General features: G+C 43.2%; 8 protein-coding genes across 8 annotated transcripts; 4 read left to right on the forward strand and 4 right to left on the reverse strand.

Moving 5' to 3' along the window:
• Window positions 1-320: 320 nt before the first annotated feature.
• Window positions 321-1,730, forward strand: TUB4 (gamma-tubulin; the record flags this gene model as incomplete). Its single annotated transcript, XM_037282416.1, has 1 exon — window positions 321-1,730. The coding sequence occupies one exon, from the start codon at window positions 321-323 to the stop codon at window positions 1,728-1,730; it is 1,410 nt and encodes a 469-aa protein (XP_037138311.1).
• Window positions 1,731-1,817: 87 nt separating this feature from the next.
• On the reverse strand, window positions 1,818-3,293 carry LDB17 (Ldb17p; the record flags this gene model as incomplete). Its single annotated transcript, XM_037282417.1, has 1 exon — window positions 1,818-3,293. One exon carries the CDS (start codon window positions 3,291-3,293, stop codon window positions 1,818-1,820), a length of 1,476 nt encoding a protein of 491 aa, XP_037138312.1.
• Window positions 3,294-3,803: 510 nt separating this feature from the next.
• On the forward strand, window positions 3,804-4,271 carry ATG38 (Atg38p; the record flags this gene model as incomplete). Its single annotated transcript, XM_037282418.1, has 1 exon — window positions 3,804-4,271. One exon carries the CDS (start codon window positions 3,804-3,806, stop codon window positions 4,269-4,271), a length of 468 nt encoding a protein of 155 aa, XP_037138313.1.
• Window positions 4,272-4,315: 44 nt separating this feature from the next.
• On the reverse strand, window positions 4,316-5,650 carry RPN5 (proteasome regulatory particle lid subunit RPN5; the record flags this gene model as incomplete). Its single annotated transcript, XM_037282419.1, has 1 exon — window positions 4,316-5,650. The coding sequence occupies one exon, from the start codon at window positions 5,648-5,650 to the stop codon at window positions 4,316-4,318; it is 1,335 nt and encodes a 444-aa protein (XP_037138314.1).
• Window positions 5,651-5,927: 277 nt separating this feature from the next.
• NOP14 (snoRNA-binding rRNA-processing protein NOP14) lies at window positions 5,928-8,366 on the forward strand (the record flags this gene model as incomplete). The annotated part of the gene is made up of 1 exon (XM_037282420.1): window positions 5,928-8,366. One exon carries the CDS (start codon window positions 5,928-5,930, stop codon window positions 8,364-8,366), a length of 2,439 nt encoding a protein of 812 aa, XP_037138315.1.
• A 211-nt stretch (window positions 8,367-8,577) lies between these two features.
• On the reverse strand, window positions 8,578-11,364 carry ATG9 (autophagy protein ATG9; the record flags this gene model as incomplete). The annotated part of the gene is made up of 1 exon (XM_037282421.1): window positions 8,578-11,364. The coding sequence occupies one exon, from the start codon at window positions 11,362-11,364 to the stop codon at window positions 8,578-8,580; it is 2,787 nt and encodes a 928-aa protein (XP_037138316.1).
• A 250-nt stretch (window positions 11,365-11,614) lies between these two features.
• On the reverse strand, window positions 11,615-12,874 carry RPC53 (DNA-directed RNA polymerase III subunit C53; the record flags this gene model as incomplete). The annotated part of the gene is made up of 1 exon (XM_037282422.1): window positions 11,615-12,874. The coding sequence occupies one exon, from the start codon at window positions 12,872-12,874 to the stop codon at window positions 11,615-11,617; it is 1,260 nt and encodes a 419-aa protein (XP_037138317.1).
• A 240-nt stretch (window positions 12,875-13,114) lies between these two features.
• SAS10 (rRNA-processing protein SAS10) lies at window positions 13,115-14,977 on the forward strand (the record flags this gene model as incomplete). The annotated part of the gene is made up of 1 exon (XM_037282423.1): window positions 13,115-14,977. One exon carries the CDS (start codon window positions 13,115-13,117, stop codon window positions 14,975-14,977), a length of 1,863 nt encoding a protein of 620 aa, XP_037138318.1.
• Between the last annotated feature and the right edge of the window lie 588 nt (window positions 14,978-15,565).

Consider the following 15,565-nt stretch of genomic DNA (forward strand, 5'->3'; position numbering starts at 1 on the left):
ATGGGCTGATATATGCACAACGTCCGACCAGAGCCAAAGCTACTGACGAGGGCCACGTATGATGCTCTTTACAGTCGAGTCGCTTTTTGACGTGAGATCTACGGCATCTGCCAGCCGTTTCTTACAGAACTTTCTTGGAAAGATAGCCCGTAACTATTGAAAGTCCCTGATTAAAGCCATAGCTGGCTTTAACTTCATTTGGCTCTCATGTATACAGAAGATGTTCCTTAGTGCTTTTGTCCATGAACAATGAACTTAACGCGTTAGACATCCTCTTCTATTTAAGTAAACAAAGCACAAGATAGAGTCTCATCGAAAGGATGGCCGGAGAAATTATAACAATCCAAGTTGGACAATGTGGTAATCAAATGGGTAAGCACTTTTGGTCCCAGTTGGCTAGAGAACATGGGATTGGGAAAGACGGTCAGAGCCTGGACAATAGTGGTGATGCTCGAGATGATGACACAAACCCATTTTTCAAGCTAAACGAAGGAAATAGATACACTCCGAGAGCTTTGATGCTTGATTTGGAACCTAGCGCGATCCAGGATGTTCAGAACGCTTTTCCCGGATTTTTTGACCCAAGAAGCATGTGGATATCTCCAGAGGAACTAGGTGCCGGAAACTCGTGGTCTAAAGGTTACGATTATGGCCTTGCTAATCAAGATGCGCTTCTAAACATGATAGATAAGGAAGTTGACGCAACAGAGAACTTCGAAGGGTTCCAGCTGCTGCATTCCGTCGCTGGCGGCACCGGATCAGGCTTGGGATCCAGTCTCTTGGAAGCGATATCCGATAGGTTCCCCAAAAAGTTCCTTACGACGTATTCTGTATTCCCTAGCGATGAATCTGAAGTGGTCATTCAGCCTTATAACACCATTTTAACTCTTAGGAGGCTTGAAGAGAATAGCGATGCATCAGTCGTATTTGACAACAACGCCCTCCTGAACCTCACGAGCAGGGTCTTTAGAGATCCTTACACGAGCTATCTGCATACAAACCAGCTAATATCCGCAGCGATGTCAGCCATAACCAATTCAATTCGATTTCCAAGCTATATGTACAACTCTCTCCCCAGCATATTCTCGACTCTGGTGCCAACTCCGGAGCTTCATTTCCTGGTTCCAAGCTTCACGCCTTTCACCTCTGATTACGTTACTGGGGGGAAAGAACCTAAGAGTAATACTGCTTATGATGTGCTCCTAGATTTATTTGATGGTTCAAGTTCTCTCGTATCAAGCAGCATTGATAATCCAACCTATCTGAACGTTCTATGCTCAGTGATTGGTACAACTGAGCAGAATGACGTTTTGCGAGCCATTGCAAAAGCACAGCAGCGTTTAAACTTTGCTCCTTGGTCGTTCTCGTCGGTCCATGTGAATGTTGGAAGACAATCGCCTTATCTGTCAGATCAGACTCGTCATAGCTACACAAATGGTCTCATGCTGGCAAATACAACAGCTATAACATCTTTGTTTACTAAGACATGCACCACTTTTGATAAGATCTTCTCCAAAGGTGCCTTTCTGAACACTTTCAAGGATGGTAAGATGTTTCAAAATGGTTGGGATGAGTTTGTAGAGTCCCGGCAGGTGGTGGAGGATCTAACTGAAGAATACATGGCCTCTGAACAAGAAACGTACCTTGACGGCGTGCTATTAGAGGATGAAAATATGGTGGATCATATCGATACAGGGTTCGATGCGGATGGCGATGACAATATTATATGATATGCATAAAAGATCAAGATAATAAATTGTTTATAACTGCGAAGCAACTGTCCGTCAATATCATGCATACAGAGTAGATACCCTGGTTTATGGTGCCGGCGATGATGGAGTACTGCGCGTAATAGTTCTGGTCAGCCCCAATTTCCTAGAAGGTGGCGGAGGTGGAGGAGGTCTTGACTTGCGCCTTCCGAGGGACTCTGCCGAGTGCTCTAGTTCCTTGTTGTTGTATAAATTGTCTGATCTTTTGTCAGCCGTGGTTGGCATGGTGGTAATCGGAGTAATCCCTAAGCCACTAACGCTCGACTTCCTGCTTGTTGATGTATCAGAATCAAACGCGTCAGCCTCAGTTGCGAGACAATTAAGCCACTCCACACGGTCAAGTATTCGAGAAGCCAATTTTGCCGTTGTCCGATGTTCCTTCAATACCTTATCACTACTGCAGAAATTATCAACGGACGATAAATAAAGCAGTACTCTAACAAGATCATCTTTTCTGTAATGCGTCGTCGACAATTGAGTGTTCACAAACAATGGCTCCATGATTCTTAAGAAGTAGTTTCTCAACGTTTCTTCATTTTCCGCTATGTTCTCAAGCTCCCTGATCAGCACATCGACAAGGACGTTCAGATCGTTTAAATAGAAGAAGCTCTTGGCTATCCTGCCGCGATCCGCTGTCAAAATCAGGTAAAGAATCTTGCACATCATTATTTGCAGTGACTTGTCTTGCACTCTGTTGAATTTTAAGAGCAACAGCTCCGTAAACTTCGTCGTGACAGCATCATTAGTGAGATACACGAAGACTTTGTTTTCGATCTCATATTCTTTCCTCAATATCATGTATTGCTCATTCAGGGCTAACAAAAGTTTGAATTGAGTATTGTTGAACATATCGGTAACCGTGTCTGATCTAATCGAAGTCATAAGATAGTAGACAAAGAAATCGTCGATTATCTGCACATTTCTCACTGAACATTTGCAATATTTCAGAACTTGAAATATGAGGTCCATCAAGACCGTTGAAATCTGTTTCATTCCATCGACAATTTTCAGTTCGATTTCCGACAGTTCGGCGAAGTTTGCGTCAGTGGGCCTCTCTCGAGCAATGTTCTTGTCCTCACCATACTTGTTCAAGTACGCAAATTGCGTGTACAAAGTATTATAGAATACATTGAAGCCCTGGAATTCCAACATAATCTCCAAGGAATGTAGATTGTTCTTCGATTCCCAAAGCAGAATGTACGCAATGATGAACTTCATGTTCATCTCTAAGAGGTCAATGTTCAATAATGACAACAACTTGCTCAAGCAGAACTCTAGATTCTCACGAAACGCAACCGATTCCGTGAGCGTTACTGCCATCTTACACAGATCCCTGTCAGAGTTTATAAAACTCATGTACGACTCCGAGGCGTTCTTGACATACCCAACAAGAATCGAATTGATGTTTTCATCCGGCCTTCCGTCCTCAGGCAATTCCACCATCTTCTCCATCGTGCTCCAGAAACTGGCAACCTCTTCTTCATCATGTTTCCCGGGGTGAGGTGTAGATGGATCTAGTATCATACCCACTCAAAAGCCATCAACCAAAAGAATGTCTCCCAAACGAACTCAACAGCTATGCCGGTCGTCTAAAGTCTTCCTGGGAGTAGTGTTGAAGGCTTCGTATGTGTATGTTAACAGATGTTAATGCTTTGGGGGTAACGCATGTGACGGTCAGATAAGGTGTCAACCGTTGAACAACCAGGCAGTGAATTAAGTCCCTGTTGGCTGCTTTCTTCCCAGCTGTTTAGATGGGATCCTTAGCTGAGGTATGTTACTGATTGAGCAGACGAGACAGTGCCATGACTCTGGACTAACCACAAGGTCATTTGATGGTCGTAGGCATACACATACATCGATGGTGCTGAACAACAATCAAGAAGGGGCAACCTTCTGGAGGCATTAGAAAAGTATAGGAGTGCGTCTGGGATCCTGGAAGGCTCGACTGATAATAAGAATAACGGTGAGTTGAGCCCTGAAGTGAGGGACGCGATACGGCTTTTACGTCAGGATGTTAACGAACGAATTCGAGATATGGAGACGCTGGTGGAGATCCAAAAACCTGTAGTGTCACAGCACGTCCAAATGCCGATGTCTACGCTGCTCGGTATGAACTCTTCAATGCAGCCTATGTCGAAGACCAGGTCATGGGATGGCGGGCGAAGCGGTAACGACACAACTGGACTGCAGACGGAGCCTTTCTTGGGTAGGATCCTAAATAAGCTGCAGAGCAACCTGACTCTGAGGATCGAAGAACGGATGAAGGATAAGGACGGCAAAAACGGTGCTAGTGTGGAAGCCATTGTGAACCAGCAGTTAGTTCAGTTCAGGAAAGATTTAGCCGTTTACGAACAGAGAAAGGTCAGAGAATATACCAGCAGGTTGGAACAGGCTACCAAAGAGAATCGCAAGCTTTCGAATCAGATTGTTAGGCTGCGAGAGAGGTGGGATAGTCTGGTTGAGAGTGCGAAGCAGCGGAGGATAAGGCAGCAGGAGGAGTAGGCTGTGCTGGAGTTCAAAGGGATCTAAGTATTTACTGTAGCTACTTATTTGGCCTTAAGTCCATGTATGATTTCTTCTTTTGTGATGAGATGGCCAATGGTTTCGATGTGCTCCAGCAGTTGATCGACGTTTTGGGACCATTCATTCAAGAGTTCACTTGAGTGCTTGAATTTTTCAAAGTTCACCACCTTTGCAGGCCTGTTGATCTTGGCGAAAATGATACCTTGGTTGACTAAGTCACTGATGAAAGTTTCAGTTTCAGATTCGGTTAAATCCAATAATTCATTAAGTCTGGGCAGTGCAATCTTCGAGTAGTACTTGGAAATCACTCGCAAGTTGTGCTCGACGACTCTCTTATGCAGCTCATCCCAATGGTGTTTGTTACTCCCACCAAACGCTATATCATCCTTGTTGAGCAAAGGCTCATATGTTCTCTTCACTACAGTCCATCTCATCAGTTCAGGGGTTGTGAAAAGCTTAACAAGCGCCTCCTGCGTTTCAAGCTTCTTCAAATTGTTGTCTAATTGAACTTTGTGTATTAAATCATTTTGCAAATTTCCATAAGGTGAGAGAATCAGAAAATATACCATATGAGATAAGGCTGGTCTCCACAGCTCTTCATCTTTCTTAACTGAGTCGGTTTGATATATTTCTTGGAAATACTGCGCCACCTCCAAATAATCCTTCTTATACAATCCGATCTTGATTAGTAGCTCGTAGTAACGGAGTTTGAGGGATTCATATTTGACATTCTTGAATGTTTTCTTCAGTATTTTCCTTGAAAGCACGGTAGCCTGAGTGTAATCGCCTTTCAATATGCTCAATTCCATTTGCTCTAAGATGAATTCTATCTTCTCAGACATTTCCATCGACCCATATGTTTCAACTTGCATCTCACATAATATGTCCGCCGCCTCCTCTATCTTGCCTTGTTCCCTCCTAATATGGGCTAAGTCTCTCGTAACTCTAGCTCTTTCAACTTCCACAAAAATCTTGTTCTCCGTGACGGTTCTGATGCTTTCGATGGTCTTGATTCTAGTCTCCAAATCAAGTGTCTTGTCTTCGCCCAAATGCTTCATTATCCTCTGAACCATGTGCTGAATGGACAGTTTCAGTTGACCATGTTTCTTCGACAGTAACGCTAGTTGTTCATCCAACTCATCCCATTTGCCCCTAGAAACTAGCATATCCACCAAATCTGACAGCAATTGCTTTGAAGACACCAGATCAGCAGCCTGTCGGGTTTTCTTCTCGAGAACCAGCAATTGACTCAATGCGCCCTGCCAGTCATCCACCGCCAATTGATGAATCTTTGGCATTTCCTCCTTCAAAATCTCGGAGTAGTCCTTCTCCGCTTTTATAGGTGCATCCCTAGACATCTTCACCGGTTTGATCAGCTTATACAGCCCTCTATTCTCCTTCTACAAGTTATGTTATCACCCATTAAAGCTCTATTTGTTGTTAATTTGCCACCTTTAAAAGAGGCCTCTATATGGTTTGCTTAAATCGCTACATACGAATCTGAAAAATTTGTATGTATTAACTATAATTGAGCTCGATGAGATGAGATGAGATAGATTGGTTCACTATCAGAAGAGCCCTAGAACTCAAATCGGCAGTTTGTGAAGGTCCTGAAATCTATCAATACGGGCAGGTATGGCAGGATCGCAATTGAAGCAGCTCAAAGCGACCTTGAAAGCTCACAACCTCACTGGTCAGACTAACGGAGGAAAGAAGAAGAAAGGCTCGAAAAGACAGCCGAAGCAATATGACCGAGAAGAAAGGAGCAAAGTGATTGCTCAGATAAGAGAGACTTTCAGCCCCTTTGAAGTGAAGAAGGTCAAAAACAAGCGCATTGATGACTCGAGCATACCTGTCGGTAAGCCTGGAATCTCAAAGCAGATCGGAGAAGAGCAACGTAGAAAAGTGTATGAGGCCAAGCAGGCTCATAGGAATAAGAGCAATGGGTTTTTGGATAGACGTTTTGGAGAAAGGAATAAGCATATGTCCGAAGAAGACAAGATGTTGGAGCGTTTCACAAGGGAAAGACAGAGTCAATCTCGTGTGAAAAGCAGTCTCTTTGATCTTAACGACGACGATGATGATGACGGAGGCATGTTTCAAACCGGATTAACTCATCTTGGAGAAGCGTTGCATGACGACTTCGACGAGGGTGACTTGGGTCTAGACGATGAAGATAATGAAGTTCGCGCGACTGGTAGAAGCAAAAGATCCTTAGATTATGGTGAGAATGGATCTTTAGGTGAGCCGGCCGAGCCGGCTAGGAAGAAGACCAAAGCAGAAGTGATGAAAGAGATAATAGCGAAATCCAAGTTTTACAAGCAAGAAAGACAAAAGGCGCAAGAAAAACTAGAGGATCAGATTGATGAGCTTGATGAAAACTTTGGTGATATATTTTCCGAGCTGAAGGCGTCGTCAGCGGCAGCACAGGCAGCTCCTGAACTGCAAGATCAGACAGACAAAGAATATGACATTAAAGTTAAGGAACTCATCATGGAAAAGAGAGCTGCCCCAAGTGACAGGACCAAGACACCAGAGGAGTTGAAGAAGGAAGTGGAGGAAAAAAGAGCTCAACTGGAAAGGCAGAGAAATGAGCGTATGAGTGGTATATTGGAGCTAGAAGACGGTGAAGAAAGGGGCGTTGAGGACTTGGATGATGGCTTTTGGGCCAATTCTGATGACGAGGAAGAATTAGGCGAAGGATCTTTTGCGGATTCAGATGAGGATATTGAACTTGAGCAGTCACCAAGCGATGAAGCAGAATTCAAGAGAGACCGTGAGTTGCGGGATCTTCCTTGTCCTGGTAGTCATGAAGAACTACTCGCTTTCTTGAAAGGTCAGCGGCTAGTTGATCAACCAAAACAAATTAGAAGGATAATTCACGCTCATCAACCTAAGCTGGCGGAAGGTAACAAGGAGAAGCTTGGACATTTGACCGCTGTGCTGCTCCAGCATATACTTTTCCTATCGAACCAAGATTACTCCAAAAATTTGAAAGAGTTTGCAGAAGTTCAGAATTCTATGTTAAAAATTCTCCAGTCGTTATCTGAACAATACAATCAAGCGCTTTCGAAAGAATGTAGAAAAATCATCAGCACTATTCAAGAAAGATTCAAGAAGAATCAGTTCACGAAAGTATTGCCTTCAGATTTGGTATTCTTCAATTTGGTTGGTGTCATATTTTCGACGTCCGATCAATATCATCTGGTTGTAACACCCTGCTCCATCTTAATTGCAGAGTTCCTCGAACAAGCAAAATTCAACACGATAGAAAAACTGGCGTTTGGAGCTGCGTTTGCTCGAACTTCTTTGCAATATCAAAGAATCGCAAAGCGTTACGTTCCAGAGTTGACATTTTTCTTCGAAAAGTGCTTAGCATCACTGCTTCCAGACCCAAGCGCAGAAATCTTGCATCAAGTGAAAATAGACTCCACCAAATTAGCAATTGAGAATGGAATAACACTCAATAATGAGCAGTCTGCCACATTGCATCTTCATCAGTTTTCTGGAGTTGATAAGCTGAACGATGGGCTGAGATGCACGCTTTTGATGAATGTACTAGAGTCAGTGAAAACAGCAATATCACTAATATGGAAGGAGCTTCCGGCTTTCCAAGAAATCACATTCAACATTGTCAAGCTGCTCGAAGAATATGTTGCAAAGTTTTCGACCCTGGAGCCAGCGCAACAAATCCTCGAGAGGATTGAAAAGCTGTGTGGTTTCAATGATCACACACCATTGACCCTGCAGCATCATAAACCCATTTCTATTCCTTCACATGCTCCTAAATTCGAAGAGAACTTTAACCCTGATAAGAAATCTTATGATCCTGATAAGACTAGAAGTGAGATCAATAAGATGAAGAGTCTGTTGAAGAAAGAACGGAAATTCACTATGAAAGAGATTCGTAAAGATGCCAAGTTTGAAGCCAGACAAAGAATCGCAAGCCAAAAGGAATCTGCCGCTCAATATCACTCTAAGATGGCTCACATTATCAACACAATCAGCACTGAGGAGGGCTCTGAAAAAAATAAGTACGAACGAGAAAAGAAGCTGCGCAGCATTAAAAAATGAGCCTGCTAGATCAATCAAACTAGCATTTTGCATTTAGTGCAGAGGTCCTTATATCAATTAATTAATTAAGCCTTTGTATGACATTATGCAGTAGCGCAACTTCCATTTATGCGAATCTGTCCTAACGTAGTTTCCCTTCAATGCATTGAAACAATGATCTATCAGATATCAGAGTCTTCTAGAACTCATCAGATCACCAATTTCCGTTAAATCAAATCTGATTCTTATAGAACTCTTTTACGAGACCCAATACGCCAGCACCACGAGTACCGGATTCTGACCGTCTCTCATCAACGTCATAATGCCTTGCTGGGACAGAATTTATAAATGATTCGCCCAAGGTTCGATTTGGATCACTTGACTTACTTTCATCTCTGTCGGAGGTACGTGCTGGCACTTCAGTGTGAAGGGCTCTTCTCTCGAGAGCATGTCTTCCAATCTTGAAAAGCTCTGGCCTCTGACCGGGCTGGAACTGCTTCTTCCAGGAGTATGCGTTGAAGACCGGTGCTTTCTTCAAGTCGTCGTATCGCTTCTGAGGCAGGTGATGTTTTCCCACAGCATTTTCACTATTTTCATAATCGTCAATGAAATACAAATATGACTGCATCATTTTATTAATGGCATTTTCGTTCTCCTCTTCACCATTTTCATCGGAGTCTTGTTCTTCAGTCTCATCATTATGAAGGTTTGTTTCCCTCTTGTCCGACAGCTGGTCCAGATTGACAGAGCTAGAATGGTTCTTCTTACGAATTTCAGGATGATTCATATCGAACATGGCATATTTGCAAATGTATCCAAGACCATCGACATAAACGGATGTCTCGCGGAAGAACTTCACAATCTTATCAGCACTTTTGGGAAGAGAAAACCACAAAATGAATGGGGTTATAATCAGACTAGCTAGCTCACGGAGTAAGACAACTATCCTCAAGTTGTACAACTTGCAAAATTCATTCTTCACTTCCTCGGTGTGATACCTGCCTTTCCACTCATTTGGAAGATAGTGAGTAAAAGTGGCTAGTTCTTGAATTGTTTCCTCTGGGTCAAACACGTTGTAACCGTCTGAAACGGAATTCCGACATATTGTCCAGATAGCACCAAGTATAGTGATATAAAAAAGAGCTGTCCTTTCACTGGTAATTTCGAAGTTGAAGAAGTTTTCGGGATCAAGTATGGTAAGAAGCGCCAGGAGAGCCACAAAAGAGCCTGATATGAAAGCAACAAATCTTAGAAAAATGTTTGAGCCCTCTTTTGGAAACTGGTTGATATACCTATCTGCTAACTCTGTGCTCAAGCCAATTCTTCTCTGAAAAAGGTGATAAAGTTCATTATATTCCCTGAATTTCCATTCAGCCATAGGAGTGTACTGCCGGGCACCCAAAGTCCCCGGCGATGTTTTGTATTCATTGAAATACTTGAAGAAGTACAATAAGACAAAGTAGGCCACGAGAAAGGGAGAAAGAATTATGTTTAGAAAACCAGCTAACATAAATCTCTTTCGCAGTTCTTCGCTGAGGTACTCATGCTGCGAAGCCTTTAGGAAGCTTTGCTTGATAAATGCAGATTCGTTAAAAGCATAACCCATGATGCAGAGATTGATATTCCATTCCAGCGTCTTTGTTAATGTACTGGTACGATACAGCGGTAGTGGTAATGACAAGTCAAGTACGTCGTTGTTGAACATTGCAATCAGGTAGTTCTCTTTTCTCATTATTCTGTTGGCTATATCGTGAGCATCCATTCGATTCTTTGCCTTGACTTCGACTACGTTAGCTGTCAGAGCATTTTGATCCTTTAGGTACATAATCTGTTGAATAACATTTTGCCATGGAATTGTCTGAAGCTCTTTCTCTGATATATTCAATAGATGTTTGAAGAAGTTCTGAATTTCCTTCAAGTTCTGTATGTCGAAGTAGAGCTGAGTCACTTTCAAAGCGATGAATAAGTAGAACACCCACAGAAGTACTTTTGTCGAACCGGCGATATGTTGAGAATAACATTGCTCAACTGTAATCTCTGATAGCTTATGACTCGTGGGAAGCCTCGTATAATCAATGCAGTGACCCATATAAGTGGATATAAACACAATGAATATCAGCGTTGCTATATTCAAAACCTTTTCCAAAACAATGCAGAAAAACCCGTTCCCTAGATAATACTTGTATACCTCCGCAAGGAAGATGTCTAAATTTTCAACATTAGCCCACTTCCATAATGCCCGTTCCTTAGGACTCAAAGCACTTACTTTACTTGCCGGAGTATTATTAAGCACTGAAACATTGGCGAAAAGATTCGGTCTCTTTGTATTAAATACCTTGTTTCTCGTATTTTCACCCCGTTTGTTGTTGATCTGCCTATTACCTGGCCCAGCTTCGAGGTCATAGTCAAAGCTCGCGTCTCCCTGGCGCCTCTTATATCCATCTTTAGAGGAGGTGAAAAGCTGTTGCCCTTTTTGTTTTTGCTTATCTTGCTGCAATACCCGACGAAACAACAAAGAATGGGAAAGGCGGTTCGCACTAGTATCGTTCTCGATCCTATTATTCTTTTTTGACCGGTCAAAAAGAGGAATATCAGCACCCACTTCTCCAGTAAGCTCATCGTTGTATTCATCATCGCTAGATAGCTGGCCCACTTTGACCGACGAGTCGCCCATACCCGCCAAATTATCTAGCTTATCCACCCGTCTTAGCAAGCCATTAGGAATAGACACATCATTCAAATCTATATCCTCTGAATGCTGCTCTTCTTCATCTGTAGTGGTTCCCTGGTCCGACTCTGGGACTCGAAGTTCCTCTTCCTCGCTGGAATTGCTTCCGGTTTCCGTGGTATTATTACTTTCAGGTAGTCTTGAACTCTCTTCGATTGTCCTTTGCTCTGCAAAGTTACTCATCTCTTCGGTGGGAATTGACGAACCCACATCTTCAGATTGCAGACCGAAAACTCGCGATAAGAAGGTATCTCTTGTGTTTCTCTTATTATGTGGACTATCTTTATCCATTTACTTCAGCCACTTATCCATTAAACGGTTTACTCTCCAAACTCCAACTAGTTACAAGACGGTGGGCGGCAAACCTCTGTCATCTTCAAGAGGTCGCCGATCCATTATATACTGAAAATCCGAGAAGCCTCCCCTTAAATTAGGTATCGTTACCCGGCTCTGGGATCTCGGCTATATAAAAGAGCGTTACGAAATGCGGATATTTGTATCTAAACCCTGTTGATCAAGCATCCTGGGTGTTAGATGGTTGCTAAAATCTTGGTGTGATGACCACTCTGCCGTCTATCCGTCCAAGATTTTCCAAACATGGCGTTTCTCCAGATTCGTTGATGGCAACAACATCTTGCAGAAAAGCCGCGTCAGCACCTTTGCTAATGTCCATGACAACATTTCCGATCTTGACCGATAGCTTACCAGACCGGTGGACTCTGATGGAGCCGATTTTTCCGATCAAAGAATCTTCAGAAAGTTTTGCAGGCTCATCTTTCATCTTCGATTTATGGGCGCCTTTGTCTGCTTCATGGGATTCCTCTTTGGTATCTGTTGCTGGTTCCTGCTCAGCTTTTGGCGTAACTTCCTCGAACTCGGGAAGCTTAGACGGTAATTGAAACAGTATAAACCTGCCTGGTTTGTTGTTTATTTTATTCAGCTTTTTGCCTATCAGTAAGTGGTCGTTAATCAACGCCTTCATCTCCTGCAACGTTTCACTCTGATCCAGTGACTGAAATTGACTTTCCAGCGAGAGCTCTTTTAATCTATCCTGCAGGTTGGCCTGCTTTTGTTCTAGAGCCTGCTGGAGCTCTGTTCCATTGGCCACGCCCTCCTCGGTCTTCACAGCGGGCGTCGCCTCACGGGTAGTAGCATCAGATATGCTTTCCTGTACCTTTTTTTCCACGACTTCGATGTCCTCATGTCTGATACGGAGTGGTCTAACCGGGAACAACTCCTCTACTCTTCTGGCCTGCAAAGCTTCTTCATCCATTTCGCCAATTTCGTCGCTGTTTTCTTCGTCCTCATCTTCACCGTCTATATCATGTACCGCATATTCTCTACCCATGTTAAATTTCGACTTGTTCTTAGCTCCGTGCTCCTTATCCTTATGGTCCAAATCGTCATCGTCAGAGTTGGCTTCACCGCCTTCGATGTTTTGAAGCCCTGAATGAACCAGTGACGAAGTCCCTCCCTCAGTTTTGATGAATCCTCTTCTCATATCGCTGCCCTTTTCACTCACAAAATTTCCAGCTGCTAAGGGTCCGGAGGAGATGACGTGTGTGTTACTAAGAAACCTCTGCATCCTTCTCTGTTTATTGGCCGTTGCCGTACTTCTCCCCTGATTATTCTTCTTGTCATTGTAAGGTCTAGATATCTCCTCTGTCTTGATCTTAGGTGCTGAAGCCTCTCTCTCTTCTTTCGTTCTTCTTGCCACGGCTTTAGGCTTGAACTTCAGTGATGGCTTTCCACTGGATGAATTCAAAGAAGGTAACCGTCCCGATCCACTACCGCTGCTCATCTTTTGCGCTATCTGCTCATTATATAGCAGTCTTCAAGATATTTCAGTTGATCGATTCTTCAAGCTCATCGCCTGCTAATTATGCTGAGATAGAGGTGAAGAAAAATTTTCCACCCTAAACAATCAAGAAAGTCAAAAATATCCGAGCTCATCGCCAGTGAAGACTAGAAGTTTCAATAGTGCCGAGAGGTTTAGTTGATCAGCTTGCTGCTTAGCATTGAGGTATAGTGAAGATCAATCATGGCAAGGAGAAGAGCTAAAAATTCAGGTTCAAGGCAGCCGGCTAGCGCTCGTCAGGCGGCTGAAGACGCTTATGGTATGACTGAAGTCGATGAGTTCGCTAGCAAGAAGGATAAATTGCTTTTTGAGCAGTCAACTCTGGCCGGCGACGATGATCAAAACGGGTTTGATAATCCTTACGAGGAAGAAGAAGAAGTTCTGGCGATGAGCAATGAATCATCTTCCGAGGAGGATGAGGAGGAGGAGGAGGAGCTCGATGGAGAGCGAGCTTATCGGAAAGTTTTTGGAAGAAAGCTGAATTTGCGGGAAGAAGCTGGCGAGGACGAAGCGGAATCCATGTTGGATAACGATGGTGCCTGGGGTACTAGCAAAGGTGATTACTACGGTGCTGATGACATTGAAGATGAAGAGACCGCTAAGGAAGTGGAGAAAGAAGCTTTGCGCCAAAAGAAGAAACATCTTGAAGAGCTAAATATGAACGATTACCTGGATGAGGAATTAGACGAAGACTGGGCGAAGAGTGCGAGGGAAGCCGATGTCGGCGAGTTTAAAGAAGTTACTAAGCAGAGTCAAAAAGTTGCGTCGATCGAGGATCTACGAAATATGGATGGAGAGGCGAAGAGAGAGTACATAAAGGCGCTGTTCCCCGAATTTGTGCCCTTAAGCAAAGAACTTTCGAAACTGTCTGTCGTGCTAGAGGAACTGAGGAGCCAAGAAGAATCAGAAGTAATATCATTGAAAATTTGCGCTCTTTCTAGTTACTTGGGCACACTTTCGTCGTATTTTGGAATCTTACTTCATGAGTTAGACAATAATGATAACTTCAGTACTATGCGGGATCATCCTATAATGGAAACGATATTGACCTCGAAGGAGGTGTGGAGACAGGCCAGCGCTCTGACTGACCAATCTGAAAAGATGGATGAAGAGCAGCAACATGGCGAAAACGAGTTGACGGACGAGGAGTCGAAGGAGTTTGACGTAAACCATCTTGGGAAGATCAATGGCGAAACTGGATCTGACAATGGCGACGAGGAGCCAATATCTGATGAGGAAAATCGGGAACAGGACGAAAATGAAGATGAAGACGACGAGGAAGATGACGAGGAAGACGTGGACTTGGATGACTTCGAAGAATACGTAAAACAATCTCGTGTGCCTTCGAGGAAGAACAATAACAAGGATGGTTCTCATATTGTCGATGATGCGGACGACTATTTGGAGGGCCAAATGGCTGACGTGGATTCTCAAGAGAAGAGGGCTCGTAGGAGAACGCTGCGATTCTACACTTCCAAGATAGATCAAAGTGAGAACAAAAAGACTGAGAGGTACAAGGGTGACGACGATATACCTTACAAGGAGCGCCTATTTGAAAGGCAGCAGAGGCTGCTGGAAGAAGCACGTAAGCGTGGCCAGCAGGGTCCCAGCAATGCTGATTTGGATGCAAAGGACTATGATTCAAGCGACGAGGCAACTTCTAAAGCTATGAACAAGGAATCTGAAGAGGACTTTTTCGAAATGACCCGCAGACAAAAGCAGAGCAAAAAGGATGCACGTAAGCAGGCACATAAGGATGCTGTTAAAGCAGCCAGAGACGGTAAACTGGCTGAATTAGCTGAAGAATTAGGTGAAGACGGCAAGCGTGCAATAAATTACCAGATACTGAAGAACAAGGGTCTGACGCCAAAGAGAAAGAAAGATAATAGAAACTCCAGAGTTAAGAAGAGAAAGAAGTTCGAGAAAGCTCAGAAAAAACTCAAGTCCATACGGGCCGTTTATTCTGGTGGTCAATCTGGCGTTTACGAGGGTGAGAAGACTGGTATTAAGAAAAACTTGATCAAATCGGTAAAATTCACAAATTAATATAGCGCATGATTTTGATACATAAGTTCAGAACAATTCTATAAAGGGCAACTTTGATATTTTTTCTGGCAAGAGCTCGAGGTTCCAGTGCTTAACATTTTGTCTAGCTTAGATCTCAGCTCATTGTCGCATGTCGAGAATTCCAGATCTAGATTCCGGGATAAAAACTCCTTTATCAGCTTCTGACCCTTTTAAAATGATTTACAGTCTTGTCTGTCAGGGATGCACAGTGCGAAATCATATTGTGTCCTTCACTCATTAAATTTGAAAGTTCTTGCGATCTTTCAACTATGGCTTATTCACACCATATATCTTAGCCGAGTAGACATCGAAAGATTCCTTGGATATAGCTTCTTTCACAGGGAAGAGAAATGTGATTCCTTGATTCTTGATTTCATCGCTTGCCGTTGGATAAAGCAGTCCTTCAGCGCTTACCACATTCTCAGTGGCATAATACTTCACACCAGGAATGTTTGTAGACAATATGTCTTTGTTAAACAATATGTCTTTGTTAAACAACTCATGAAAGTGAGTACACGCAAGGACTCTCGAGCATGATGTTGATTTTGTCAAAGTGCGAATAATTGA

This window comes from Torulaspora globosa, chromosome 2, assembly GCF_014133895.1.
Source record: "Torulaspora globosa chromosome 2, complete sequence".
NCBI lineage: Eukaryota > Fungi > Ascomycota > Saccharomycetes > Saccharomycetales > Saccharomycetaceae > Torulaspora > Torulaspora globosa.